General features: G+C 55.4%; 4 protein-coding genes and 1 pseudogene across 8 annotated transcripts in view; 2 read left to right on the top strand and 3 right to left on the bottom strand.

Annotated features, from left to right (window-relative positions):
• Ranbp3 (RAN binding protein 3) overlaps nucleotides 1-906 on the top strand; it is a 44,207-nt gene extending 43,301 nt beyond the window's left edge. For all 4 annotated transcript variants that reach the window (XM_008836925.3, XM_008836927.3, XM_017799121.2 and 1 more), the window contains one exon: nucleotides 27-906. In XM_008836925.3, coding sequence (XP_008835147.1) covers nucleotides 27-70 — 44 coding nt within the window. In that variant the 3' untranslated portion in view covers nucleotides 71-906. The remainder of the gene's footprint in view (nucleotides 1-26) is intronic.
• On the bottom strand, nucleotides 833-6,763 carry Caps (calcyphosine). 2 transcript variants are annotated; one of them, XM_008836928.3, is made up of 5 exons: nucleotides 6,632-6,763; nucleotides 1,949-2,046; nucleotides 1,691-1,868; nucleotides 1,407-1,613; nucleotides 833-1,330 (listed from the first exon to the last, which is right to left on the bottom strand). In XM_008836928.3, exons 2-5 carry the CDS (start codon nucleotides 2,029-2,031, stop codon nucleotides 1,229-1,231), a joined length of 570 nt encoding a protein of 189 aa, XP_008835150.1. In that variant the 5' UTR covers nucleotides 2,032-2,046; nucleotides 6,632-6,763; the 3' UTR covers nucleotides 833-1,228. The 2 variants fall into 2 exon arrangements, with proteins under 2 accessions (XP_008835150.1, XP_029421159.1); XM_029565299.1 differs by lacking the exon at nucleotides 6,632-6,763 and adding an exon at nucleotides 3,373-5,112.
• Nucleotides 3,608-6,822, bottom strand: Vmac (vimentin type intermediate filament associated coiled-coil protein). The gene is given in 2 exon segments (XM_008836929.3): nucleotides 3,608-5,496; nucleotides 6,632-6,822. Coding segments are annotated over 2 exon segments (510 nt in total). The 3' UTR covers nucleotides 3,608-5,177.
• A 1,011-nt stretch (nucleotides 6,823-7,833) lies between these two features.
• Nucleotides 7,834-11,919, top strand: Ndufa11 (NADH:ubiquinone oxidoreductase subunit A11). Its single transcript, XM_008836924.3, has 4 exons — nucleotides 7,834-8,024; nucleotides 10,528-10,620; nucleotides 10,819-10,941; nucleotides 11,761-11,919. Exons 1-4 carry the CDS (start codon nucleotides 7,928-7,930, stop codon nucleotides 11,871-11,873), a joined length of 426 nt encoding a protein of 141 aa, XP_008835146.1. The 5' UTR covers nucleotides 7,834-7,927; the 3' UTR covers nucleotides 11,874-11,919.
• Nucleotides 11,920-16,129: 4,210 nt separating this feature from the next.
• Nucleotides 16,130-16,356, bottom strand: LOC108491031 (annotated as a pseudogene).
• Nucleotides 16,357-21,940: the final 5,584 nt, after the last annotated feature.

Raw genomic sequence — 21,940 nt, 5'->3', positions numbered from 1 at the left:
GACTGAAGGAACCTGTCTCCCCATAGGTGCAGGTGAGGAAGGGGACAGCCAGACACCTGGGAGCACATAGCGGCCGGAGTCACCACACCAGGCCGCTGCTTTGTCGTCTATCCACCGCCTGCCCCTCCCCACAGGCTGCGTTGCAGTGCTGTCTACTGTTGGGGTGGCTGCAGGCTGGATCCGTGTCCTCTCCATACCAGATGGGGATGCCGGGATACGGCTCAGGACACAGACCTCATCATATTGATGAGTGGAGAGAACGTCCCGCCTTCCCTCCGATCCACACGGCACATTGACACTTGTCACAGCTTTGCTGGCTCTCAGACCTGGCCTGGTCACCCAGCCCGGTGCCACCCATCCCTCCCGCTCTGGGCAGCAAGTTTGAACTTGGGGCTCAGCACCCTGCTGCCTGCTCTCCCAGGGTTTGTGGCCGAGCTTTCTTGTTGGTTCCCGATGTCTTAGTTTTTGGGCCCCAACAGTCACCCAGGGCGTGCGCCTGGGAACGCCTGTCTGGACAAAGGTGACAGGTCCCAGGAGGGTCCCCTAACCCTCCTCCATGCCTCCACCACATGGGTGACTGTGACTGTCATCAGGTACCCAGTGCAGACCTGCTTTCCGCTGTTGGCCACTGTCCCAACCCGCCCTGGTGTGACTGTTATCTGGGGCCTCTGAGAGGCCAAGGAAGCCTGGCCCAGCCTCCCCAGAGACAGGCACAAAGGCCCACCCATGGCCATGTCGCCCATGTGGCCTGTTCTCCATCTTGGGTGGCAGATCGGTCACACTCTGCTTCAAGCCTTAGCCAACCAGTGACAAGTACATCCAGACGTCACCCGCGTGTTTTGGAACATTTATGTAAGATTGTCATAAGAAATGTATTTGGGAACTACATTAAAACTTTTAACTAAAGCTGGCCGCCTCCACACCTGGGGCCTCAAGGAGCACCACCTGGACAGCTGCCCTATCCTGTCCCTCACAGCTGGACAAATGTCCCTTGCCATCAACACAGGGCGGAGCTAGGTATGGCCAGGGAGGCCCCTCGTCCCTGCTGTCTAGGTGACCATGCCAGCCTTTGTCCCAGGTGGCTCTGCAGACCTGGTCCTGCTGGTTCTTTAACCTCACATCTTCCCTCCCCATGTCCCCAGGGAACATGCTGGCACAGTCCTGGCTCTGCTAGGCAGGGCAGGGAACTAAGCTACAGGCATCTGCATGCAGGCAAGGATTGCCACAGTCACAGGCGCCATGCGCTGGTCACCATAGTCACGAACTCCTCATCTGTGTCCACTGAGGCACTGAGGCCACTGTAGTAATCCCGGAATTCAGCCAGTGTGACCTGTGGGTAGCCAGGCCGTCAGGGGGACCCAGGCCAGGGACACCACCCAGAGAGGAGGTTCAAAGCCAACACTCACCTGCCCGTCCTGGTCAGACATATCAAAGGTATCAAGGAAGCTGCGGAGGGCCTTGTCCTCCGTCCACTCCCCACTGCGAACCTTGGGGTGGGCCCAGCCACTATACGCCCCTCGGAGGTCATCCACAGTCACTACACCGTCCCCCGTCCGATCTACCTTGGCAAAGGCAGCTGCAATCACAGCCTCCCAGGCCTGCGACATGGGGGGCTGCAGAGTGGGGTACAGTGATTGGGGACAGCACCCCTGACTCTGTCTTCCTCCAAGGTCACTGGATGGGGCCTCACCTGCAGCGCCTGCAGGAACTCCTCCAGGTCCAGTGTCCCATTGCCATCACGGTCCCAACGTCCACACATGGCCTTGGCCTCCACCTCATCCACATCCAGGCCCAGCTGGGCCAGGCCCCGCTGCAGCTCCCCCGCATCCAGGGACTGCCTCCTATCCCTGTCCATGCGGCGAAAAAACCTGGGGGGAGATGGACTTGATTGGCCTGGGATCACACAGGCTGGAAGCCAGTAGGGGTGAAGGTGACAGTGACCCCTCACCTGGCCAGACCCTGGATGCCTGAGGCCCCTCGGGACAGACACTGTGCACGAAGCTTCTCCATGGTGGTGGTCACAGTATCCATTCTGGCTCCAGTCACCTGTAAGGGAACAGAGGTCCCAGTGGGGGCTCTGTGCTCAGATGGCCAAGCACAGAGCTGGGTGACCCTGCCCTCCCCAAGGGCAGCACCTCCTGTCACCTGGCCCGCTTGTTCCTTTCTGCTAGGCTCCTAGGGCTGTGCATCCTGTCTGGCGGATCTGTTGCTAAGTAATGTGGCCCTGGAGACTGGGAGGGACCAGCTGTAACTCTTTCATGTCAGGCCTGGGCTAGAAGGGCCAGCTCCATGCCTCACACCCAGTGTCCATCCCTAGGAGGTGCTAGACTCGATTTCCAGTGTGACACAGGGCATACACTGCTGTCCCCCTCTGGACTTTGTGGGGTGAGGGGGCAGCTAAGCCAGCACAGTGGCACAGGCCTGTCACCAGATACTTGCGAGGCTGAGATACGGATGGCAAAGTTTGAGGCCGAGCTGTACTACAGAGTGAGACCCTCTCTCAAAAACAAAAAGCCATGCATGATGGTGGATTGGTGCACACTGGTCATCCCAGCAAACGAGCTGGAGGCAGGAGAATCAGGAGTTAAGCCAGACTGGGCTACATGAGACCCTGTCCCAAAAGCAAGTGTGGTGGGACATGCCTTTGATCTCAGCACTTGGGAGGCAGAGCCAGACAAATCTGCGATCGAGACCAGCCTGGGCTACATAAGTTCCAGCCAGACCAGCTGTGACTACGGGGAGACCTCTCAAAACAAAAATTAACCATGGCTTTGCCAGTGTCAGGACCAGTTAATGAGAAACTGAAGTGCTGCCCTGAAGGACCACCTGTTTCAATCGGAACATCCTTGCTTTTGGTTTTCAGTGCTGGGGTAGAACCCAGGGCCCTGGCATGCTAGGCAAGTGCTCTGCCAGCTGCAGTAATCAACTATTAATTGTTTCCCTTTTGCAGTGCTGGGATGGAAACCAGAACTTAACCCATGCCAAGCAAGCCTGCTGATGAGCCCTAGCAATTCTGATGCTTAAAATTAAGGTGTGGGACTAGGGCTATAGCTCAGGGGTAGAGCCCCTGCCTAGACTCCCCAGTGAGGGGCTGGGGGCGTGGCTCAGGGTAGAATGACAGCCTAGAATCCCCAGTGAGGGGGTGTGGTTCAGTGGTGGAGTGACAGCCTAGACTCCCCAGTGAGGGGCTGGGGGCGTGGCTCAGGGTAGAATGACAGCCTAGAATCCCCAGTGAGGGGGCGTGGTTCAGGGGTAGAGTGACAGCCTAGAATCCCCCTGGGGGGGTGTCTCAGTGTCACCTGCCTGGTGGAATAAGACCCTTGAGTTTTCTTTCCAACATTATGAACAACAAATACAAAAATTATAACTCACCCCCAAACTGGAAGTGGTTTTGGATATGTACTGGTAGACTGGTTTCCTTTCACATCCCTGGGCCTCAGTTTCCCCAACTGAGGAAGCAATGCAGGTGATGGAAGGTCAGAGCCAGTGTGTACCTAGGGAGCATGACCTCAGCTCCCTGGACAAACTCACAGGCCCAGTGGTCCAGCATGGGCCACGGACAACAGAGCAGCCTCTCCTGTTCTCAGGATAGGATGACAGAGCCAGCTGGAGCAATCATCTGGTTTATTTCTGACACCCAACCTGTTGCCTTTCCCCCTTGTACAAACAGTTCTACCCTAGTCACCCAGTGGGAGGACAAAATGGGGCCTCCGTCCATGGGTTGAAGGTTTTCGTTTGACACTAACATCCAGAGGGCTGTGGACATCCGGGGGTCCTTTCTGGCTCAAACAGCCCTAGCCTTCCCCCTGTGTGGCTCTAAAAAGAATTCCTGCACTGGAGACCAGCAAACCCCATAGATACTGAGCAGGTGGGGTACAGGAGGGCACAGGGACCCCTCTAGCTCCTCTAACAGAAATAAAGTGCCTTTGACGGCATAGAAACCAGGATTTTACAAAATAGATTCTCTTGGGTTATGAAAAGGAAACTGACCAAACAGGTATCCCCAGGTATTGGGCCTACTTGTGCCAGAGGCCCCTGGCTGGCTTCCAGGGTCCCAGGGTGTGTCAGACACCGGTGACAAGGCCAAGACAAAATTCCCACTAATAAGGTAGTCAGAGAAAACACTGGATCCTGGCATGGTGGTGCATATAGGTCAGCACTGGAGAGGCTGAGGCAGGAGGATCACAAAAGCTAGTCTAGGCTATGTGAGAGGGTGCCTCAAAAAAACAAGGCTGGGAATGGTGGTGCCTGCCTTTAATCCCAGGCAGAGGCAGGCAGATCTCTGTAAGATTGAGGCCAGCCTGGTCTACATAGCAAGTTCCAGGCTAACTGGCACTACAGGGAGACCCTACCACAGTGGAGGGCAGGGACCAGATGGGAGGAATTAGGTCAGAGAAGGCCTCTCTGGGAAGATGCTATTAAAGCAAAGCCTGAGTGTCAAGGGAGGACTGGAAATAGGAAAAGGATTCAAGGTAGAGGAAACAGCACAAAGGCGGGCACCACGAGGAAGGAAATGGCTATGAGCAAATGTGTGCAGGGCAGCCTGGTTGTTCTGCCTGAACCTGCCTGTTTTTCCCTGAGGGTTAACAATATGTGTTCTTACATAGAGGCAACAGAGCACACAGGAGAGGGAAGGGCTTTATCCCTGGGATGAGGTTCCAGAGGCATAAGAATCAGGTCAAAGGGGTTAACAAAAAAAATGGGAGAAAAACTCAAATCAGCTGGGCATGTCACAGCACCCAGAAGGCTGAAGCGGGAGGACAGTGAGTTCTAGGCTAGCCTAGGCTACAGAGTGCAACCCTCTCTCAGAAAAAAAAAAAAAAAAAAACGAAATGGAAACAAGAACCAAAAGAAGGCAGGGCCTGGTGGCATATGCCTGTCATGGATGGATCAGGAGTTCAGTTATCCTCAGCCACATAGTAAGTTTAAGGCTAGCCTGGGCTACATGAGGCCCTGTCACACACAAAAAAGCAAAACAAAACAATCCCACAGGCTTCAGGGTCAGACAGGCCTGCACCCCCACACTGGGTTGCTTCGGTGTTGGGGATGGAACCCAGGGCTTTGTGCACACTAGGCCAGCACCCCAGTACCAGCCCTTGTTTTTTGTTTTTTGTTTTTTAAACTTGTCTGGGATAAACTAAGTGAGATCTTGGCCTTCTGGAATCTTCCAGTGCAGGTCACACTGTGGTTCCAAACACGGCAGGCTGGAGGTGGTCCTGGCCCTCTTCCTCCCCAGTGCTGTTGGCCATGGGTAGGCCAGGCCCATCAGGAAGCGGCTGGCCCAGGTCACTGTTAGACAAGGGCCCCAGGTGCTCTGCCTCCTCTAAGGCAGCCAGCAGGGCAGCCAGGGGCTGCCTCCGCCGACAGATGTCCTGGAGGAGCTTAGCCCGTGGCTGCAGCTGCTGGATGCACTGGTCCCTCTGGTCCACAGCGGCCTGTAGGCTAAGCATGGCTGCCTCAGAGCTCAGCAGCCGCTCCTGAAGAGCCGAAATCTCCCTGGTGACAAGGCAAACCAGAATAATTACAGTCCTGGAGGGTGAGAGGGGTGGCTGCCTCTACTCTAGAACCTTCTGAGGCTCCCTATGTCCCATGTTTTTATATTTTTATTTTATGTATATGAGTGTTTTCCCTGCATACATGTAAGTGCATCATGTGTGTGCAATGCCTACAGAGGCCAGAAGAGGGCATCAGATCCCTTGGAACTGGAGTTACAGTTCGTTGCCATGTGAATGATGGGAATGGAACCTATGTCCTCTGCAAGAGCAGCCAGTGCTCTTAACCGCTGAGCCATCTCTCCAGCCCTCAATATTGAAATCTTAACCCTCCTCCCCACACCCAGACAAGGAGGGATTACTCCTTTGGGAGGCCAAGATGAGGGGGCCACCACAATGTGGTTATTGTTGTTATAAGAGACCCTAGGGCTGGGGCTGGAGCTTAGCAGGCAGAGCTCCCCAAGCACACAGCCATTGGTCCATCCCCAGCACCACATAAACAAGGCATTGTGACGCAAGCCTGTCACCACACTCAGGAGGAAGAGGCAGGGGGATCAGTCCAGGGTCAACATGGGCTACATAGTAAATTTATCTCAAAAAACAAAACAAAACTCACACACTTCTTTTTTTAAAAAAAGACGGGGTCTCCCTGGAGCCCCAGCGGGCCTAGAACTCACTATGCTGACCAGGCTGGCCTTGATCTCATAGAGATCCACTATGCTGACCAGGCTGGCCTTGATCTCATAGAGATCCACCTGCCTCAGCCTCCCAAGTACTGGGGTGACAGGCACCGGCATGCGCCACCACAGCTGTTGGTTTTTCCATCACACATTTTGGTTTCTATCACACATTTGAGCCATCTCTCTCTCCACTTTGTATACTGACGACTAATTCAATTTGTTTGTAGTGGAGGGTTTTTGCTTTTGGAGTTTTTGTTTTTGGGTTTTTTTTTTTTTTTTTTTTTTTTGAGATACGTGGCAGTGGCCTTAAACGTGCGGTTTCGGGTTTTCGGGTGGTTTTGCTCTGGATTCGCAGGCTCCTTTCCCCCCGCCCCTTCTCCTCCACCTCCTCCCCTCCTCCTCCGGGAAGTCCCCCTGGCTCCCCCCAGCCCCCCCTCCAGGCCTCCGGGGCGTCCTCACCGGTCCTTTTCACGGCTCAGTTCGTCCAGGGCTGCGCGCAGCTGCTGATCCTGGTGGGCCAGGCGCTCGGCCTGCACGCGCATCTTGCGCTCCGCCGCCAGCAGCCGAGTCTCCAGCTCCGCCGCGCGCCGGTGCACTGCCGCCAGGTGCGCATTCGCCTAGCGGATCTGCAACGCGGGAGGCTCAGACATGGCCTCCGACCGCCGCCAGGCAGGGCCCGCCCCGAAGGCCCGCCCCGAAGGCCCGCCCCTGCGCTTGATTGGCTGTACAGCGCATCATAGTCCCGCCCTAGTCTCCATGATTGGTTAACAGATCCATAGTCAGCCACACCCCCAGCGCGTTCTGCACAGACTCTTGCCACAGCATTGGTTGAAATCTCAATAAACTCCGCCCTTCTCCAAAGCTAAGGACATGATTGGCGCAGAGGTCGGGGCAATCAAGCCTAGTCGCACCCCCCGCAGGCGACTGCGCTCCCCTTTGATTCTCATCTAGGCCCAAGTCTCCGTCAGGGTAAAGCCGCAAGCCTGGCCACGCCCCCAAACCAACTCTCAGGATGCTGATTGGCCAAGTCTCTTTTCTCTTGGCCATGCCCCCAAGCCGAGCGCACTCTGCAACCCGCGCAGATTGCGCTCTTGCAGCCACCAGTTAGGATCCTGACTGTGATTGGTCCTTTTGCCGATTATTCCTGCCTCTCACCCTGGCCTCGCCCCCAAATAGTGGCACTAGGTTCTGATTCCGGTTTGTATGCATAACCGCGCCCTGTACGGATTCTGGCTCTAGGATTGGCTATGTCTTCGCTAAGCTCCGCCCCATCATTGCAGCTCCCGTCTCATGCTGCGACATTTGCACTGCGAATGTCTCATTTGTCAATCTTGTCTGTATCAATCCTGCCATACGCTGTAAGATCTGCGCCACGATTGGTCTGTATATCTGTCAATCTAATCGTGGACAAGCATTCCGTCCTAGAATTTTCTTCTGAGCTGAGGACTGGCAGCATTTTCTTCCCTACAGCGACCAGCCTCAGTTTCTCCCTTCAGGAAAGCGCTCAGACTCAGCCCCGTGCATGCGCACGACCCATTTTCCCCTCTTCTGGAACCCTCTCAGAGGCTTCCACGCCCTACCGGCTCCGCACGCATGCTGACCACCGCGTGTCCGTGTCCGAGGCTCTCAATAAAGTTGCGCGCTTGTTGCCTCACTTTGTTCCGTACCAGAAGTCTCGCGAGAGTTGTCGGGCGGCTGCCCTTGAGTTCGCGGAGGCGAATTGAGGGTTTCGAACGCGGCCTGCAGCGCGCGGCCATGGCACAGAGGCTCTTTGGTCTGTACACAGACATCCCCGACGGCACCGAGTGTCACCGTAAGACCTACGCCAGCACCGCCATTGGCGGTGGCGCCGGTGAGCCGGGCCGGGGATGGGGTCAGAAGTCACGAGGCGCTGGGTCTCGGGGGCCGTGGGACACCACAGACTAAGCGTTTTGGGGTGCGCGGAGCATCAGCGCGGGACCCTCTGGGACTTTTCAATGAGAGATTTTGGCGTCGCGGTCGCATGTCATCAGGGTGCAAAAGGATTAAAAAGTGGGGAGTTTTTTAAGGTCGGGGGGACAGGGGACCAGGGACGGCCGAGGTTTCTAGGGATTAGTTTTGAGACAGGGTCTCACATAGCCTAGGCTGGCCAGGCGAGGCCCCTTCTAGCAGCAGATGGCCCTGAACCTTATGCCTCCACCGCCCCAGTGCTGGGGTGACATGTGTGTGCACCCCGTTTCCCAGATGTTGTTTTGAGGCAGGGTCTGGACAGGTCACCCAACCTAGTCTTGAATTCCCCACCTAACTCAGTCTGGCCTGGCCCTTGCTATGTGGGCCAGGCTGCGCTAAAACTCCTGATTGGCCTGCTTCATTCTAAAGTGCTGGGATGACAGGCCTGCACTCCCACTTCTGGCCCCCCTTCTGGAAGATTCTTTTTGTTTATTGAGACAGGATCTCCCTGTAGCCCCAACCAACCTGCATCTTGCTATGTAGCCCAGGCTGGCCTTAATCACACAGAGCCCCATCTGCCTCTGGAGTGCTGGGGTTAAAGATGCGGGCCACCATATCTGGCATCTCTCTGGAAAATTCTTAATAAGACACACTTGTCAGGAGTGTCTGACAACTTTTTGGGTGCCACGGGGCCCCCTTGAGCATTTGGGATCAGGGTGGGGTTTTTTCTTTCCTCCCTGGGGAGGCACCCAGGGCTTGATTCAGCCAGCCACACCTGCAGCCCCTTCACAGGGGTTCTGAGGGGCAGATGGTTGGGGGGGGTTGTCAAGACAGGGACAAGACCACTGTGTGGTTGCAGAGGCCGCTTGTGCACTATGGGACGCTGGGGACATGGAGCCTGCAGGGCTAGAACCTGCTAGTGATGGGCTCCTGGGGGTGTCTTTGGGAGGCTGGGGGACGGTCCCCTCACCCAGCCGCCACGTTGGGGAGTCATGGGCTTCCCTGAGCTGCCCTTCTTACTACAGACTCCTGTGTTCCCTGGCAGCCTGCCTCTCATAAGATTGGACAGCTTAGGGGCTGGAGAGATGGCTCAGCGATTAAGAACACTGGTTGTTCTTGCAGAAGACCTGGGTTCGAATCCCAGCACCCACATGGCAGCTAACAACTGTCCTAACTCCAGTCCCAAGGGATCCGACAACCTCTTCTGTCCTCCGCAGGCATTGCACAACACGGGTGCCCCTATCTAAATGCAGGCAATACATGTGTACACATAAAAAAAGACTGGGCAGCTTGGGGTACAGTAGACACTTGAGTGAGTAAGGTCTGCCTGGCAAGCGTCACCCACGGGGAGTGGGCGGGAGGGTGACACTGCCCCCTCAGGGTCCGTGGCCTGGCGGGGCTGGGGTCGGTGCCTCTGGCAGCTAAGGCCTGTGTGTTGGGAGGGTCCCCCAGGTCCCTCCAGAGTACAGCTGTTGGGGGCTCGCCTCTGTCTGAAGCCTGTGGACAGTGGGGTCCTGTCTACTCAGGCTCCATAGGCCCAGGCCTGTGGCCCTGGCTCTGAGTCACATGTGGTCAGTGGCGGTCACTGCTGTGACCCCAGCCACACTTCCTGATGTCCCCCAGGGCTGTCCCTTTTCTCCAAGGGTGGTGCAACCCTGTGTCCAGCCCAACCCCCATCAAGACATGCAGGATCACCCTCACCACACTCAGCTCTGTCGTGGTGATGCTGGCGCAGACTCAGGACTGGTTGCCCCTGCCACCTTTTGAGTTCCAGCTGGGGTCCCCGGGGTCTGTGTCTATTTGGGACACTACACTGCAGGTGCTGTGCTCAACCACCTGGCTGTTTCCCCAGTGAGTCTAGTAGGGCAGGCCCCCAAAAGCTCACCAAGGAAGGTCCTGTGTGTCATATCCCCCAGGGCTGGACAATGGGCATGGGGCAGAGTGGCCACAGTGCTGGGCCACCTCAGGCTTGTGACTCTGCCTCTCTGGATACCTTGCACTTCAGATCACAGAGCCAACCCATTCAGCCTGAAGGACGGTGGGTGATGGCCCTGTCACCCATCTGTATCTGTTCTGTCCAGAGGTCCCTGTGGCAGCTGGCCATCCAAGGACGGCTGTGTCCAGCATGGTCTCATGTCCAGCATGGTCTCGGGGTGCAGTGCCCACCTGCGCTCCAGCTGTGTTACATAAGCAACTCTGAGGGGTGGGTGTGTGAGGGACACTGCCAGCCAGATGTGGGGGCAGAGGGCACAGCCACCTCATGGAGGGTCTGGCATCTTACACTCCAGCCACTGCCAAGCTTGTTGTGAGCAGAGGGCACTGGGACAGCTGCAGACTTGATGGTATGAGACCCCATAGGTGACATGGGCTCCACCTGGGCAGCAGTGGGCCTGGGTTTGAATCCTCCCTTTCTCCCCACACCACAGGCCTTCTGGCCTCTGCCTACAGCGTGATACTCAACCCTGCGGACTCCGCTCTGGAAGCAGTGGCCAGGATTGGCCGGTACACGTTCACTGCAGGTGAGCAATGGCCGGGTGGGGCAGCCACCAGCTCCCCAGCTTCTAGGGACATGGGCCTTTCTCCATAGGTGACAGGCAACTACTAGGTGGGGGTTCCAGGTGATTAGATGTAGGGCTGGCCAGAGGTGCAGAAAGATGGTGGAGGGGGCACCTGACTCAGTACTAACTCTGTTTCCCACCCTCTACCCCTCCTCCCAGCTGCCATTGGAGCCATGTTTGGCCTCACAACGTGTGTCAGTGCCCAGGTCAGAGAAAAGCCGGACGACCCCCTCAACTACTTCTTTGGAGGCTGTGCAGGAGGCCTGACCCTGGGAGCCCGAAGTGAGTGGGCCTTACCTGATCTCCCCAGTCTCCTCCCTCTCTGTCCCATACCAGGCAGGGAAAGTCACTGCCATCTCAACACCCTGGAACAACCACAACTACTGCAGGTCCCCCACAAAGGCATGCACCACACACAGGGCCCTGCCCCAGGACCTTTGCACAGCCATGTCCTCTGCCCTAGCTGGGCCTTTGCATGACTGTGTCCTCTGCCCTGCCTGGGCGTTTGCACACCTGAGCTCTCTACCTTGGATACTCTTGCCCACATGTCTGCATGGTGACCCTCTTTGCTGTCCAGGCCAACACCTGCAGGTGCAGCCCAACACCTCACCACCCTTGCCCTTTGATCCCTTCTGCCCTGACCACCCCTGTCACAGAGCACAGACTGTGGCCTGTCCCCACCCAAGTGGGTGGAGGCCTGGACCCTGTAGGGAGGCACCCCGCCCCTTCCCTACATTATACACTCTCTGGACTGACAGGGCCTCACCAGTTAGGGCCAGCTGAGGTCTGGGTTTGATCCACAGCTCAGCTTTGACTGAGACCAGCCCAGCTGCCTCCTCCCACTGTGTGTGGTGCTGGGGTTCTGGACATGGGAAGGCCCAGCAGCCCTTGGTTCAGACCCGAACATGGGACAAAGGGGTGCTTGGCCCTCCCCATGAGATCCCCCCAACAGGTTTATAGGGGTACACTGGCCTTGTTTTTTGTTTCCAAAGCCCCCACTCCTCAGCTGTTGGAGGGTTCCCCAAGAAAGTCCAGCTTGGCAGGCCCCGTCCCTGAGGACTGGCTGGAGTACCCCACACCTGACGGTGTCTCTCTCCACAGCTCACAGCTACGGGACAGCAGCCGTGGGCTGCATAAGCATGGGTACGGCTGCTGCCTTCCTGAAGATTGGTCAGCTGGAGGGCTGGGAGCTCTTCCCAAAGCCCAGGGTATGAGTGGATCCTTGGCAGTGAATAAACGGTGTATCCCTGTCTACCAGCATCCGGGGGCTCGATTACGGCCACGCGCCAGCCACGAGGGAGGCAGATAAAACAACACGGGCTTGGGCCTGTGCCGGGCACCCGGGGCTCAGAGGTATCCAGGAAGATAAGGCCACACGTGCCTGCCTGCCAGCCTGGCATGCACCATGCCAAGGCCAAGGGCTCAGGGCTGGTCCCTCGGAGGGGGAGCTGCCTGCCAGAGCCAGCAGGAAACCAGGGTGGGAGCCGGTTGGCCTTGGCCTGCATTCCCGAGGTCGGCCACCTACGAGTGGAAACCTGGCCCTGTCTGTCACCCACCCCCAAAGTCATTAGTGCCCAGAAAATAAGACGGGTGCTCCAAGTTCCTGGGCCATGGAGCGGAGAGCCCTGGGTGGGCTAGCCTGGCTTAGAGACCCCTGTTCTGTGGCCACCACAAGCCCCAGAGAGGGGTGAGGGACAGGACCCAGCAGGCCACAGGGCCCTGTCACTGTCCTGTAGGATCCTCGCCCAGCAGCTGACAGCCACTGATTTAGGTGACCCTGGGAATGCTGGCGACTCCCTGCCCGCCTGGCTGAGCTTCCTGGCAGCCAAGGAGGAAGTGGCAGGTTCCAGCAGGCCTCAGGGATATAAATCACAGCCTGCATCCTGCCCCAGGAACTCAACACCCGCTGCTGCTGGTGGGACAGGGACATGGCCATGGCCATATCCGCAGCTCTCATGTGTCGGGGTCCCATGACAGCTTAGCGTGTGAGCTTGAGCCTCTACCTGGGCCTCTCCGGGAAAGGATAGAGACACCCCTGTAGGAGCTGAGGAGCAGAGTCCAGGCCCTACCAAGCTTCGGGTAGGGTAGGTTCTGTGTCTGTCAATAACACGGTTCCAGGTGGGCAGGAGGAGCCTCCTCCCCTCAGGTGCCCATGGATGTGCCATCCCATTGCGTCTCACCCTTGCTCCTACTTTTGCTTGGGGTGTCCCCACAGAGGCTTCGTGACAAGTGGTCACCTCCCCATCACCAGCACCTTCATCACCGGAGAGCTGGAGATGGGCTCATTTGGGGCCTGGCCTCTCAGCCATCTCAGTCTTTCCCAGGCCCCAGGAGGGGTCATTCAACGCCAGTGCCCCCACTGTCCCTCTTCCAGGCAGCTTTGGGCTCTGCACACCACCCACCAGCCCCTTCTGGGCCAGCTGCCAGGGCCGGAGCCTCCTGCCAGGCCCCCTGCTTGCAGCTCAGACCTCCAGAAAGGGGCAGGATGGGTTGGATGCTCTCTGGGCTCCAAGGAGCCCCAAAACCCAGGCCCCTGTGGCCATAAACATTTACTAGCTAGTGAGGGGCTGACGTCACCTCAGCCCCTGACAGAGACTGCCTGACCCTCACCGTTACAGCAGCCTTCCATGGAGGGCAGAGGGGACTAAGGAAGCCCAGTGCCAAGCCATCAGGATGGCATGGGCCCTGCAGGGTGGTCTGGGGACCCTGGAGACAAAGGGCCCAGTAGGGACATGACTTTGATGTTGTTGCCCTGGCTGCTGGTGACCAGCCCCTGTTGGCTTCAGTGACCTCTGGTGTTGGATGAAGAAAATGTCAGCAGGACAGGTTGAGGTGCAGCCCAGGGACAAATGGCTCCTTCTGCCCACAGAATTTTGTGGCTCCGCCCATGTCCTCCCTGTAGCCCAAGGGCCCTGCCATGCCATCTCATCCTTCCTCCCCTCTACTCCGACACACCAGATGCTGTCCCGCCAGGGCCTTTGCATAACCATCATAACCATGTCTTCTGCCGGAATGGCTCTCCCTCTCATGGCCCCTAAGCATGTCTTCCTCAGTTTCAATCCCAGTGGCCCATCACCTGCCCAGGTGGCCGCAGTCCTCACCCAGAGCCCCCCCTCCCTCCTGCTTTCTAGCTCCGATCGTCATGTGTGTGGTGGACTGCAGCCCGTATCCGCCAGGGCTGGGCTGTAGCTGCACTTTACATACTCCTAGTTCCTCTAAACACTCAGTGGGGGATCTGCAGACGCCAGCAGCGGCTCAGGTCCTGAGTGGGTCTGGGTGGGCTCCCCACTGTCTCCCTGTTAACTGGGGGGGGGGTCACAGTGGGGCAGAGGAAGGTCAGGGAGAGTCACAGCACAGGTCTGACTGGGCAGCCTCCATGCACCAGGTCTGAGCTGCCTTCCATCAGGAAACAAAACCTGAGAGGTCCCCACCTGTTTGGAGGAGTGAAATACATCAGATGTGAAATGCACGGATAGGTGAGCTTCCCCCTAGAGGAGCACAGAGTCTGAGTGGAGGGGCTGGTGAGGAGACCCAGTGGGTGAAGGAGCTTGCTGCCACATGGTGGAAGGACCACACGCACAGCACACTAAATAAATCAACGTAAAGGCCACAGGGTCTGTGCAGTGGGCTTGGGTGACAGTGCACAGAGGTCTGCGGACACTGGCCACTCACCACACCATGCACCTTGCTCAAGAGATGTTTCTCTGAAGCCAGGGAATGTAGCTCATTGGGTAGAGTGCTTGTGGTTCAGTACCTCAGTGAGTAGAATGGTTATAGCTCAGTAGCTCAATGGATAGAGTACAGCTCAGGAAGAGTGCTTGTAGCTTGGTAACTTAGCGGGTAGAGTGCTTGTAGTTCAGTGACTTGGTAGAGTGTAGCTAAGTGGTTAGAGTGCTTGTAGCTCAGTGACTTAGTGGGTAGAGTGTAGCTCAGTGGCAGAGCTCACCTAGCATGTATGAGGCCCTGGGTTCATCCCCATCACCAGAGAACCCAGCCATGGTGACACCAGCACTGGTAAGTGGGACCTTAGAAGAGGGTCTGAGGCTGGGTGCAGTGACACTCACTGTACAGCTGTCATGCCAGCCACAAGTTAGGGCTAACCTGGGCCTCAGTGAGATTGATGTTCAAATAAAACCCAGGCAAGATTTCCATTTCCTGAGATGACTCAACTCCTGCCTCCCAAGCCCCATTCCCTCAACACAAAGAAACTTTGCCTATGGGGAAACTGAGGCACAGAGCCATTCTGCCCAGCTTCTGCTCCTTGGAGCCAGGCATGGCCCCATCACCAGCTTACACGGCCCCTCACAGCAGCCAACCCGGCCCTTCAGGGGCGTCCCAGAAGTGCTGTGTGGTCAGAATGAGCCTCAAGGGGTTCACTCTGTGCTGGCCTGACCCCAGCCCAGACTCAGGCCCCAGCTCAGCCCACGCCTCACCTCCAAAATCCCCCAGTGGGCTTTGAACCCTTGCTGAACCTGGGAAGGTGGGAGCCAGGTTGTGGGCAGGACTCCAGGAGGAGAACATTCCGCCCACACCTAAGGGGCTGAGGCCTGTGCCTGGCTGAAAACCTCACTGAAATAAAAAAAACAAAACTTTTTTTAAACCCCCGAAAGCTCTTTGCCTTTTTTTTAATGTCTAAAATATACTTTTTCCCCCTTTCAATAGGTAAAACAGACTCTGGCTACAGAACTCAAGAAAAAGATTTTAAAGGGTGTTGAGAACCAGTCACACACACGCGCACACACACACACACAGGCACACACACACGCCCCACCACCATCCCCAGAGGCCCACAGGTTGGTGTCTCAAAGCTATTCCAAGCCGAAGGCTGCAGGCTGTATATCCTTTTCCCATGCTGCAACCATAGGCAGCTACCCCACTGCTCTGCACACCTTGTACTTCTTTGTTTTTAAAACACTATTTATTTTATGTGTATGAGCGAGACAGGGTCTCCCTGTAGCCCCAGCTGGCCTGGAACTCCCTATGTAGAGCAGGCTGGCCTGAATCTCATGGAGATCCACCTGCCTCTGCCTCCTGAGTGCTGGGACTAAAGGTGTGCGTTACCACACCCTGCTGATTTATTTTATGTGTATGAGTGTTTGCATGTATGTATGTGCACCACATGCATGCAACGCCCAAGGGGGTCAGAAGAGGGTGTCAGATCCCCTGGAACTGGAGTTATGGACAGTTGTTAGCTGCCATGTGGGTGCTGGGATTTGAACCCAGGTCCTCTGTAAGAACAGCCAGTGCTCTTAACTGCTGAGCCCCATTAGTTGTTAACAATACATCTCAGATTTCCTGGCTAATGGAGACTGCTTCCACCTCCCCTCCCCCACCCCCCCTTTTTTAAGAGTATTACAAAAGTTTATTTAGCAAAAACTTTCATATGAAAATGTACACAACCAGATTTTACGTCATAGTAAAACAGGCCCTTTGGGGAGGGAACATGGACTTCTCTGCCAACAGCCATTGTTTAAACTTGATCCAAAGCTTCTAACATGATACTGTTTCTGGTATGACCACCATTCCAGTGCTACTCTGCTACCCACCAGTCGCCATCTCCACACACTCATCGGTCATAAGATTCATCACGAGATCAAAGCCCCGCGGTACTCCTTGGACATGTCTGCTGCCATTTAACTTCAATGATAACTTTTTGTCCATAAGTTTCTTCAGCTCTGGAGGGTGGGCCTTGCTCATGGCAGCTCCTGGGTGGATTGACAGGTTGGTAGGCTTCGCATGGCTGTGAAGGAGCAGGCAGCCCAACACTCTCCCACACTCTACCTCCCTCTTTTAATGGTAATGTAATATTCCACCCCTCCCTAGACTGTTCCTCCTCCCCGTCAAAACCCATTTCCTTGAAGGAATCTACTGTGTCCATGACACTTCCCAAAAATGTGCTGCTAATTAGACAGCATGCATAGGTTTATAGCAAGAGTGAGCTCAAAGAGCAAAGTGCCTGTCTATATAAAACCCTTTATGTCCTTGTTATCCATAAAGATCCCCATGCCCCATGCTCCTCTTGACCCCTCCTTGGCCCACCCAGCCCAACAGCCATTCAGCTTTCCTGCCTCTATAGTTCCTCATTTTCTACAATGTTCTAGAACTAGAATCATTTCCAACTAACTTCTTCCAATGAGTCATATCCATTTAAAAGGTTTCCATAGTGTTTTCATGTGCTGCTGGCTCCTTTTCTAGAGCTGTGTGATATTCCCTTATCTGGATATAACGCAGTTGATTCTATTCAGCTAGCAAATCACACACACACACACACACACACACACACACACACACACACACACACACACAGAAGTGATTCTTGTGTGCTTTCTGTTATGTTTTTGAGACAAGGTCTCACCATGTAGCCTGAAACTCACCATATTCCTGCCTCTACCTCCTGAGTGGGAGGATGACGGGTATGTGCTACCCATGCCCAGCTTGAGGGACATCCTGCTTGCAAATCCGGTGATCATGCAAATAGTTCAATAAACATCCGCAGGCATATGTTTCTGTGAGGCGGACACAAGTCTTTACCTCCTTTGCGTACACAGTAGGAACGTGACAGCTGGGCTGTGTAGGGAAAGCTGGAGGGCCTTGAGAGGGATCTCAGCTCACAAAGAGGCTGTAGCCTTCCACCCTCTCACACTACCCGCAGTGGCTGCTGTTCGGCTCCTCGTCCTGTCTCATTTTAATTTGCCTGATACTTTGAGTCAGTGTTAGCAGAGCCTCTTTTTGGGAGCCAGGGGGATTTATTTATCGCATTTTACAAACTAAGGTCACACAGCAAATGGAGAGCCCCGGGACATCTGGAGGGAGTGCCAGTGCCCCTGCGTGCTGTGTGAAGGAAAGGTGAAGCATGTGGAGGAGTCTGAAGAAGGGAACAGGCCCTTCTCTGGACTGAGTCCCAAGTGCTCTCTGCCTCACTGCACAGGGCCCCCACCTGCAGTAGCAGCCACGTAAACTAGAGGCCCAGGAGTCCCCATCCAAGTGGCCTTCCGACAGCTAACAGCCACCAGAGGGGTCATCTCATGTGAGACTGCATACAAGGGACCCCAGGCATGTCCCTGTGCAGGTGGTGGGGGAACGTTTCCTGGCCAGGCTCTCACCTTCTGACCCCCGTAATGGAGTTTCCTGCAGTGGGAGCAGGTGCCATCAGCCCACACCTTCCTGCCCCTGCTAAAAATCAGTAACAGCCATGTGGGGACCTGCGGGTGGCTGGGGCCAGGGGTGGGGGTGGGGAGGCCTCTCTGGTCATGTGTCTGCTGTGTGCCAGAGACTGCAGCCCCTGGGTATTGAGGGAGGGCAAATGAGATGAGTAGTGTCAGCCTGCATCTCTGTGTCCCCCAATTGGACCTGATGTACTTTGATGGCTAACAAACTGCCCGGCCATAGGCTTTCCAAAAGACCCCTGACCTACATCTGGGCATCCGGGAGCTGCCTGACATGCAGGAGGCCCTGGGTTCCGCTTCCAGCACAGTGACAAAAAAAAAAAGAAAGAAAGAAAAAAGAAAACAGAGAGCCCTAAAAGAGTGGCCACCCTGAGGGGCTCCAGGAGGAGGGATGCCATCTATGCCAGGTCATCACCACTTTGGTCCCCCAGCCTTCCAGGAGGTCTCAAAGGTGAGGCTACAGTCTGTAGGCCCTGAGTTCAAATCCTGATATGCCACTATGAGCCATGTGTCTGTGAGCCCATTGATGCTGCTGTGCCTCAGTTTCCCCACCTGTAAAATGGAAATAACAGACTCCTTAGTAGTGGTGCTGACACCCGGGTGACTTGGTGCATCCAGCGCGATGATTTATACTGGGTGTCTGGCCCACTGCACAGTGCAAGCACAGACTTAGGGGCCCCCGGCCAGGCCCCAGCCTCCCTCCTGGGCCCGAGGGGAGGGGCTGAGCGGGAAACACAGGCTAATTTTAGTTCTGATGACACCCCCCTGGCCGCCAGCCTTGTCCAAACATCCCAAGCCAAACTAGAGGTTCAAAGCGGCCCCCACCCCCAGTGCCTCCATGGAAGGAGTCTGTTTATTCATTCCTGTCCGCCCAGCAGTGCAGGCCTGCCTGCGCCTGCCACCCAGGCCTCTGTCCAGACCCCAGGGGATGCCCCACTCCTGCATCACCTTTAGGGGGGCGGGAACCAGCGCACCTGAGGTCCCTCAGAGTCCAGGGCAGGGGGCAGGGGCAGTCAGGGTCCAGCCTGGGAACATGTCCAAGCCCAGGAGTCTGACTCAAAGACAGTCTCTGCTATAACCTTCTGAAGTTCCAGTTGAGAAGAGCCTGTCAAGACAGAGAGCAAACTAGGATTTTTGAAGCATGCTCAGTATCTTCCTATCTTCCTTCCGTCCCCCCCTCCCTCCCTCCCTCCCTCCCTCCTTCCCTCCTTCCTTCCTCACTTCCTTTCAAGACAAAAGCACTTCACAGATGGGCCACTGGGAACAAAGGACACAAGAAGGGGCATCCTGGCGAGTAGGATGAAATTTGCAAGAACTGTGGAATACAACGCAACCAGGAAGAGGAAAGGGCTTGGTGGAGTGCTAGCAGAGACATTTTGTTGGTGTTGATGTTTGTTGGCTTGGGTTTTTTTGTTGTTTTTGTCTTTTTGAGACAGGGTCTCCCTGTGGCCCCAGCTGGCCTTGAACTCACTATGTAGCCTAGGCTGGCCTTGAACTGGCAGAGATCCACCTGACTCTGCTTCCCAAGTGCTGGGATTAAAGGTGTGCACCACCATGCCCAGCCTTGGGTTTTAAAAAGTATTCCATTTATTACTTTTATTTTATGTGTATGAGTGTACTGCCTGCATGTGTGTAAGTGTACCCGTGTTGTGCAGTGTCCACAGCAGTTAGAAGAGGACGTCAGAGTCCCTGGAACTGGAGTTAGGGGAGGTTGTTAGGTGCCATGTAGTTGCTGGGAACCAAACCCAGGTCCTCTGCAAGAGCAGCCAGTGTACTTAACTACTGTTAACCACTGAGCCATCTCTCCAGCCCCTGTGGGTTTGTTTTTTGAGACAGGGTGTCCTTAGTCCAGGCGGGCCTCCCTGTGTACCAAGGAGGATCTTGAACTCCTGATCCTCCAGCTGCCATGGTCCTGAAAACAGTGGGTGGGAGCTGTGCATGTGCAGTGCTCCTGGGGTAAGAGCACAGAGAAGCAGAGGACGCTAGGAGGGTCAGGAGCTGAGGTTAGCCCAGCACAGCTTTGAAACTCACACCCCACTATCACCTCGTTCCAAGGCGTTGTCACCCTGTCCACAGTGGGGACTGGGGACAAGGCCAGCCTGGTGGGTACAGCTGGGCCACTTCCTCAGTCTCCTTAGCTGGCAAGTGGATTCCAGCTGTAGAAGACAGCTTCTGGAACATTCTGAGAGTCCAGGGAGGGGAAGTTATGGCTCTGCAGGGAAGGCCGATGGGACGACAGGGTGGGTGGGGACAGATTCCAAGCGTCTCCACAGGCTCCCCCGCGGCGCTGGGCCAGTTGCCCATGTTGCTGACATTTTTAGCTCTATTTTTTTTTTTTACCTGGTGTAGGGACAGGTGTCCCAGAAAATAAAAACGCACACCCAAATCAAAACCCACCCGGCCCAAAACAGTAGAAACCTGTGCTTCTTAACCTCGTGTAGCAATCTAGCTCCTCTGTCTCTCTGTTTCTGGCAAAGGACTTTGACAGGTTTTGTTTAATTCTCAAACCACCACACCTCTGGCTCCCCCAAACCCGCCCAGAGGGAAAAAGGCCCCTTTGTTCCTACCAACCTTCCCCGGAACGTTTCTGCCTCCCGGCCGCGACTACCCCCTTGTTTCAGAGTTTTGCAATGGGATTTTTTTTTTTTTTTTTTAATTTTTCTCTCCCCTCCACTTGACAAAAGATGGCCCAGTGGCTTTTATTCCGAGAAATTGGAAATCAAGCGTGTCTGGTCTCCACCTTTCGCCCACCATGGGTTGAAATTTAAGCCGTGTGAACCCGGCTGGGCTGGGGTGCTGGGACAGGCAGACCCCGACGTGCCAGGGGCCCCGGGTGAGGACAGGCCGGGGGCGGGTGGCAGAGCAGAAGCCAGATTCCTGTCACCTGCGGTTTTCCACAGTCCTGTTATGGCTCCAGGGCCACAGCACCTGTGGATGGGGCGCAGGGAAAGCCCGAAATCTATATTATTATATTAGTAGTAGAAGTAGTTTAATCTCTTTGATTTTGATTTTTTTGTTGTTTTGTTTTTTGAGACAGGGTTTCCCTGTAGCCCCAGCTGACCTGGAACTCACCATGTAGACCAAGCTAGCCTCAAATTCACAGAGATCCGCTTGCCTCTGTCTCCTAAGTGCTGGCATTAAAGCCATACACCCCACCCCTGCTGATTTATTTATCTTTATTTTATGTTTATGAGTCTTTGTATGTTTGTATGTGTACCACATGTGTTCAATTCTTATGAGGCCAGAAGTGGGTGTCAGGATCCCCTGGAACTGGAGTTAAGGATGGTTGTTAACCTCCACGTAGGTGCTGGGAACTGAGCCCAGGTCCTCTGCAAGAGCAGCCAGTGCTTTTAATCACTGAGCTGGCTCTCCAGCTAAAAGACACAGAACAGTTAACCATATTACAGAGGGGGAAACTGAGGCCCAGGCTTGTGAGGTAGTGACCCTTGCCCACAGTTGTGACTCACAAAGAAGATACTGAAGACCTTAGGGTTCTGGAGGAATGATCAGTAGGCGAGGGTTCCACTTGCATTGGTCAGCAGAAGCAGAGAATGTGCAGCTCGCCCAAGGCCGCCATGCAGATCTGAGTCCCTTTGCCCCTGTGCCAAAGACAAGAAGTCCAAGGTCCAGATTCTAGCCCAGATTCACCTGTTAGGGGTTGCAAGTGTCTTAAGGCTGTAAATGAAGATTTCTGGAATGTTCCAGAATAGTCCAGAATATTTTGGAACCTTCCAGAATGTGCCATAATGTTCTGGAACATTCTGGGCTTTGGGTGATTGCTATTGTCAGGAATGTCAGGAATGTTAAGCACCTGAGTCAGGAGGGGTTAATAGTGCTAAACTTTGAGAGCATGCTGAGCCTCAGTTTTTCCATCTTTACATTACACAGAGAAACCAAAGATGGTGGAAGGTGCCCGGATGAGTGATGATGTGGGGGGGGGGCCTGGCATATCCTGCCAAGCCCGCTGGTGACCCCCAGGCCTGAGCCAGCTCTGCTGCACCTGTGGTTCCTGTGCCACCCACGCAGCACACCTGGGCCCCTCTCCCCACACCTGGCTGGGTGCAGCTGGGGAGAGATCCGGAGGCCATAGCTAGGGCTTTCTGGAAGCAGGCAGG

This window comes from Nannospalax galili, unplaced genomic scaffold (genome assembly GCF_000622305.1).
Source record: "Nannospalax galili isolate Female #2095 unplaced genomic scaffold, S.galili_v1.0 scaffold77, whole genome shotgun sequence".
Taxonomy (NCBI): domain Eukaryota; kingdom Metazoa; phylum Chordata; class Mammalia; order Rodentia; family Spalacidae; genus Nannospalax; species Nannospalax galili.
The sequence above is the reverse complement of the archived record's forward strand: the minus strand, read 5'-3'. Positions and strand labels throughout refer to the sequence as shown.

Bases quoted from the DNA above. Each gene is read 5' to 3' on its own strand.
- Caps (XM_008836928.3), bottom strand. From the start codon at position 2,031: ATGGATACTGTGACCACCACCATGGAGAAGCTTCGTGCACAGTGTCTG. The intron at 1,869-1,948 runs GTGAGGGGTCAC...ATCTCCCCCCAG, and splicing joins GGCATCCAGGGTCTGGCCAG to GTTTTTTCGCCGCATGGACA. The intron at 1,331-1,406 runs GTGAGTGTTGGC...GGCTACCCACAG, and splicing joins TGTCTGACCAGGACGGGCAG to GTCACACTGGCTGAATTCCG.
- Ndufa11 (XM_008836924.3), top strand. From the start codon at position 7,928: ATGGCACAGAGGCTCTTTGGTCTGTACACAGACATCCCCGACGGCACC. The intron at 8,025-10,527 runs GTGAGCCGGGCC...CCCACACCACAG, and splicing joins CGCCATTGGCGGTGGCGCCG to GCCTTCTGGCCTCTGCCTAC. The intron at 10,621-10,818 runs GTGAGCAATGGC...CCCTCCTCCCAG, and splicing joins CCGGTACACGTTCACTGCAG to CTGCCATTGGAGCCATGTTT.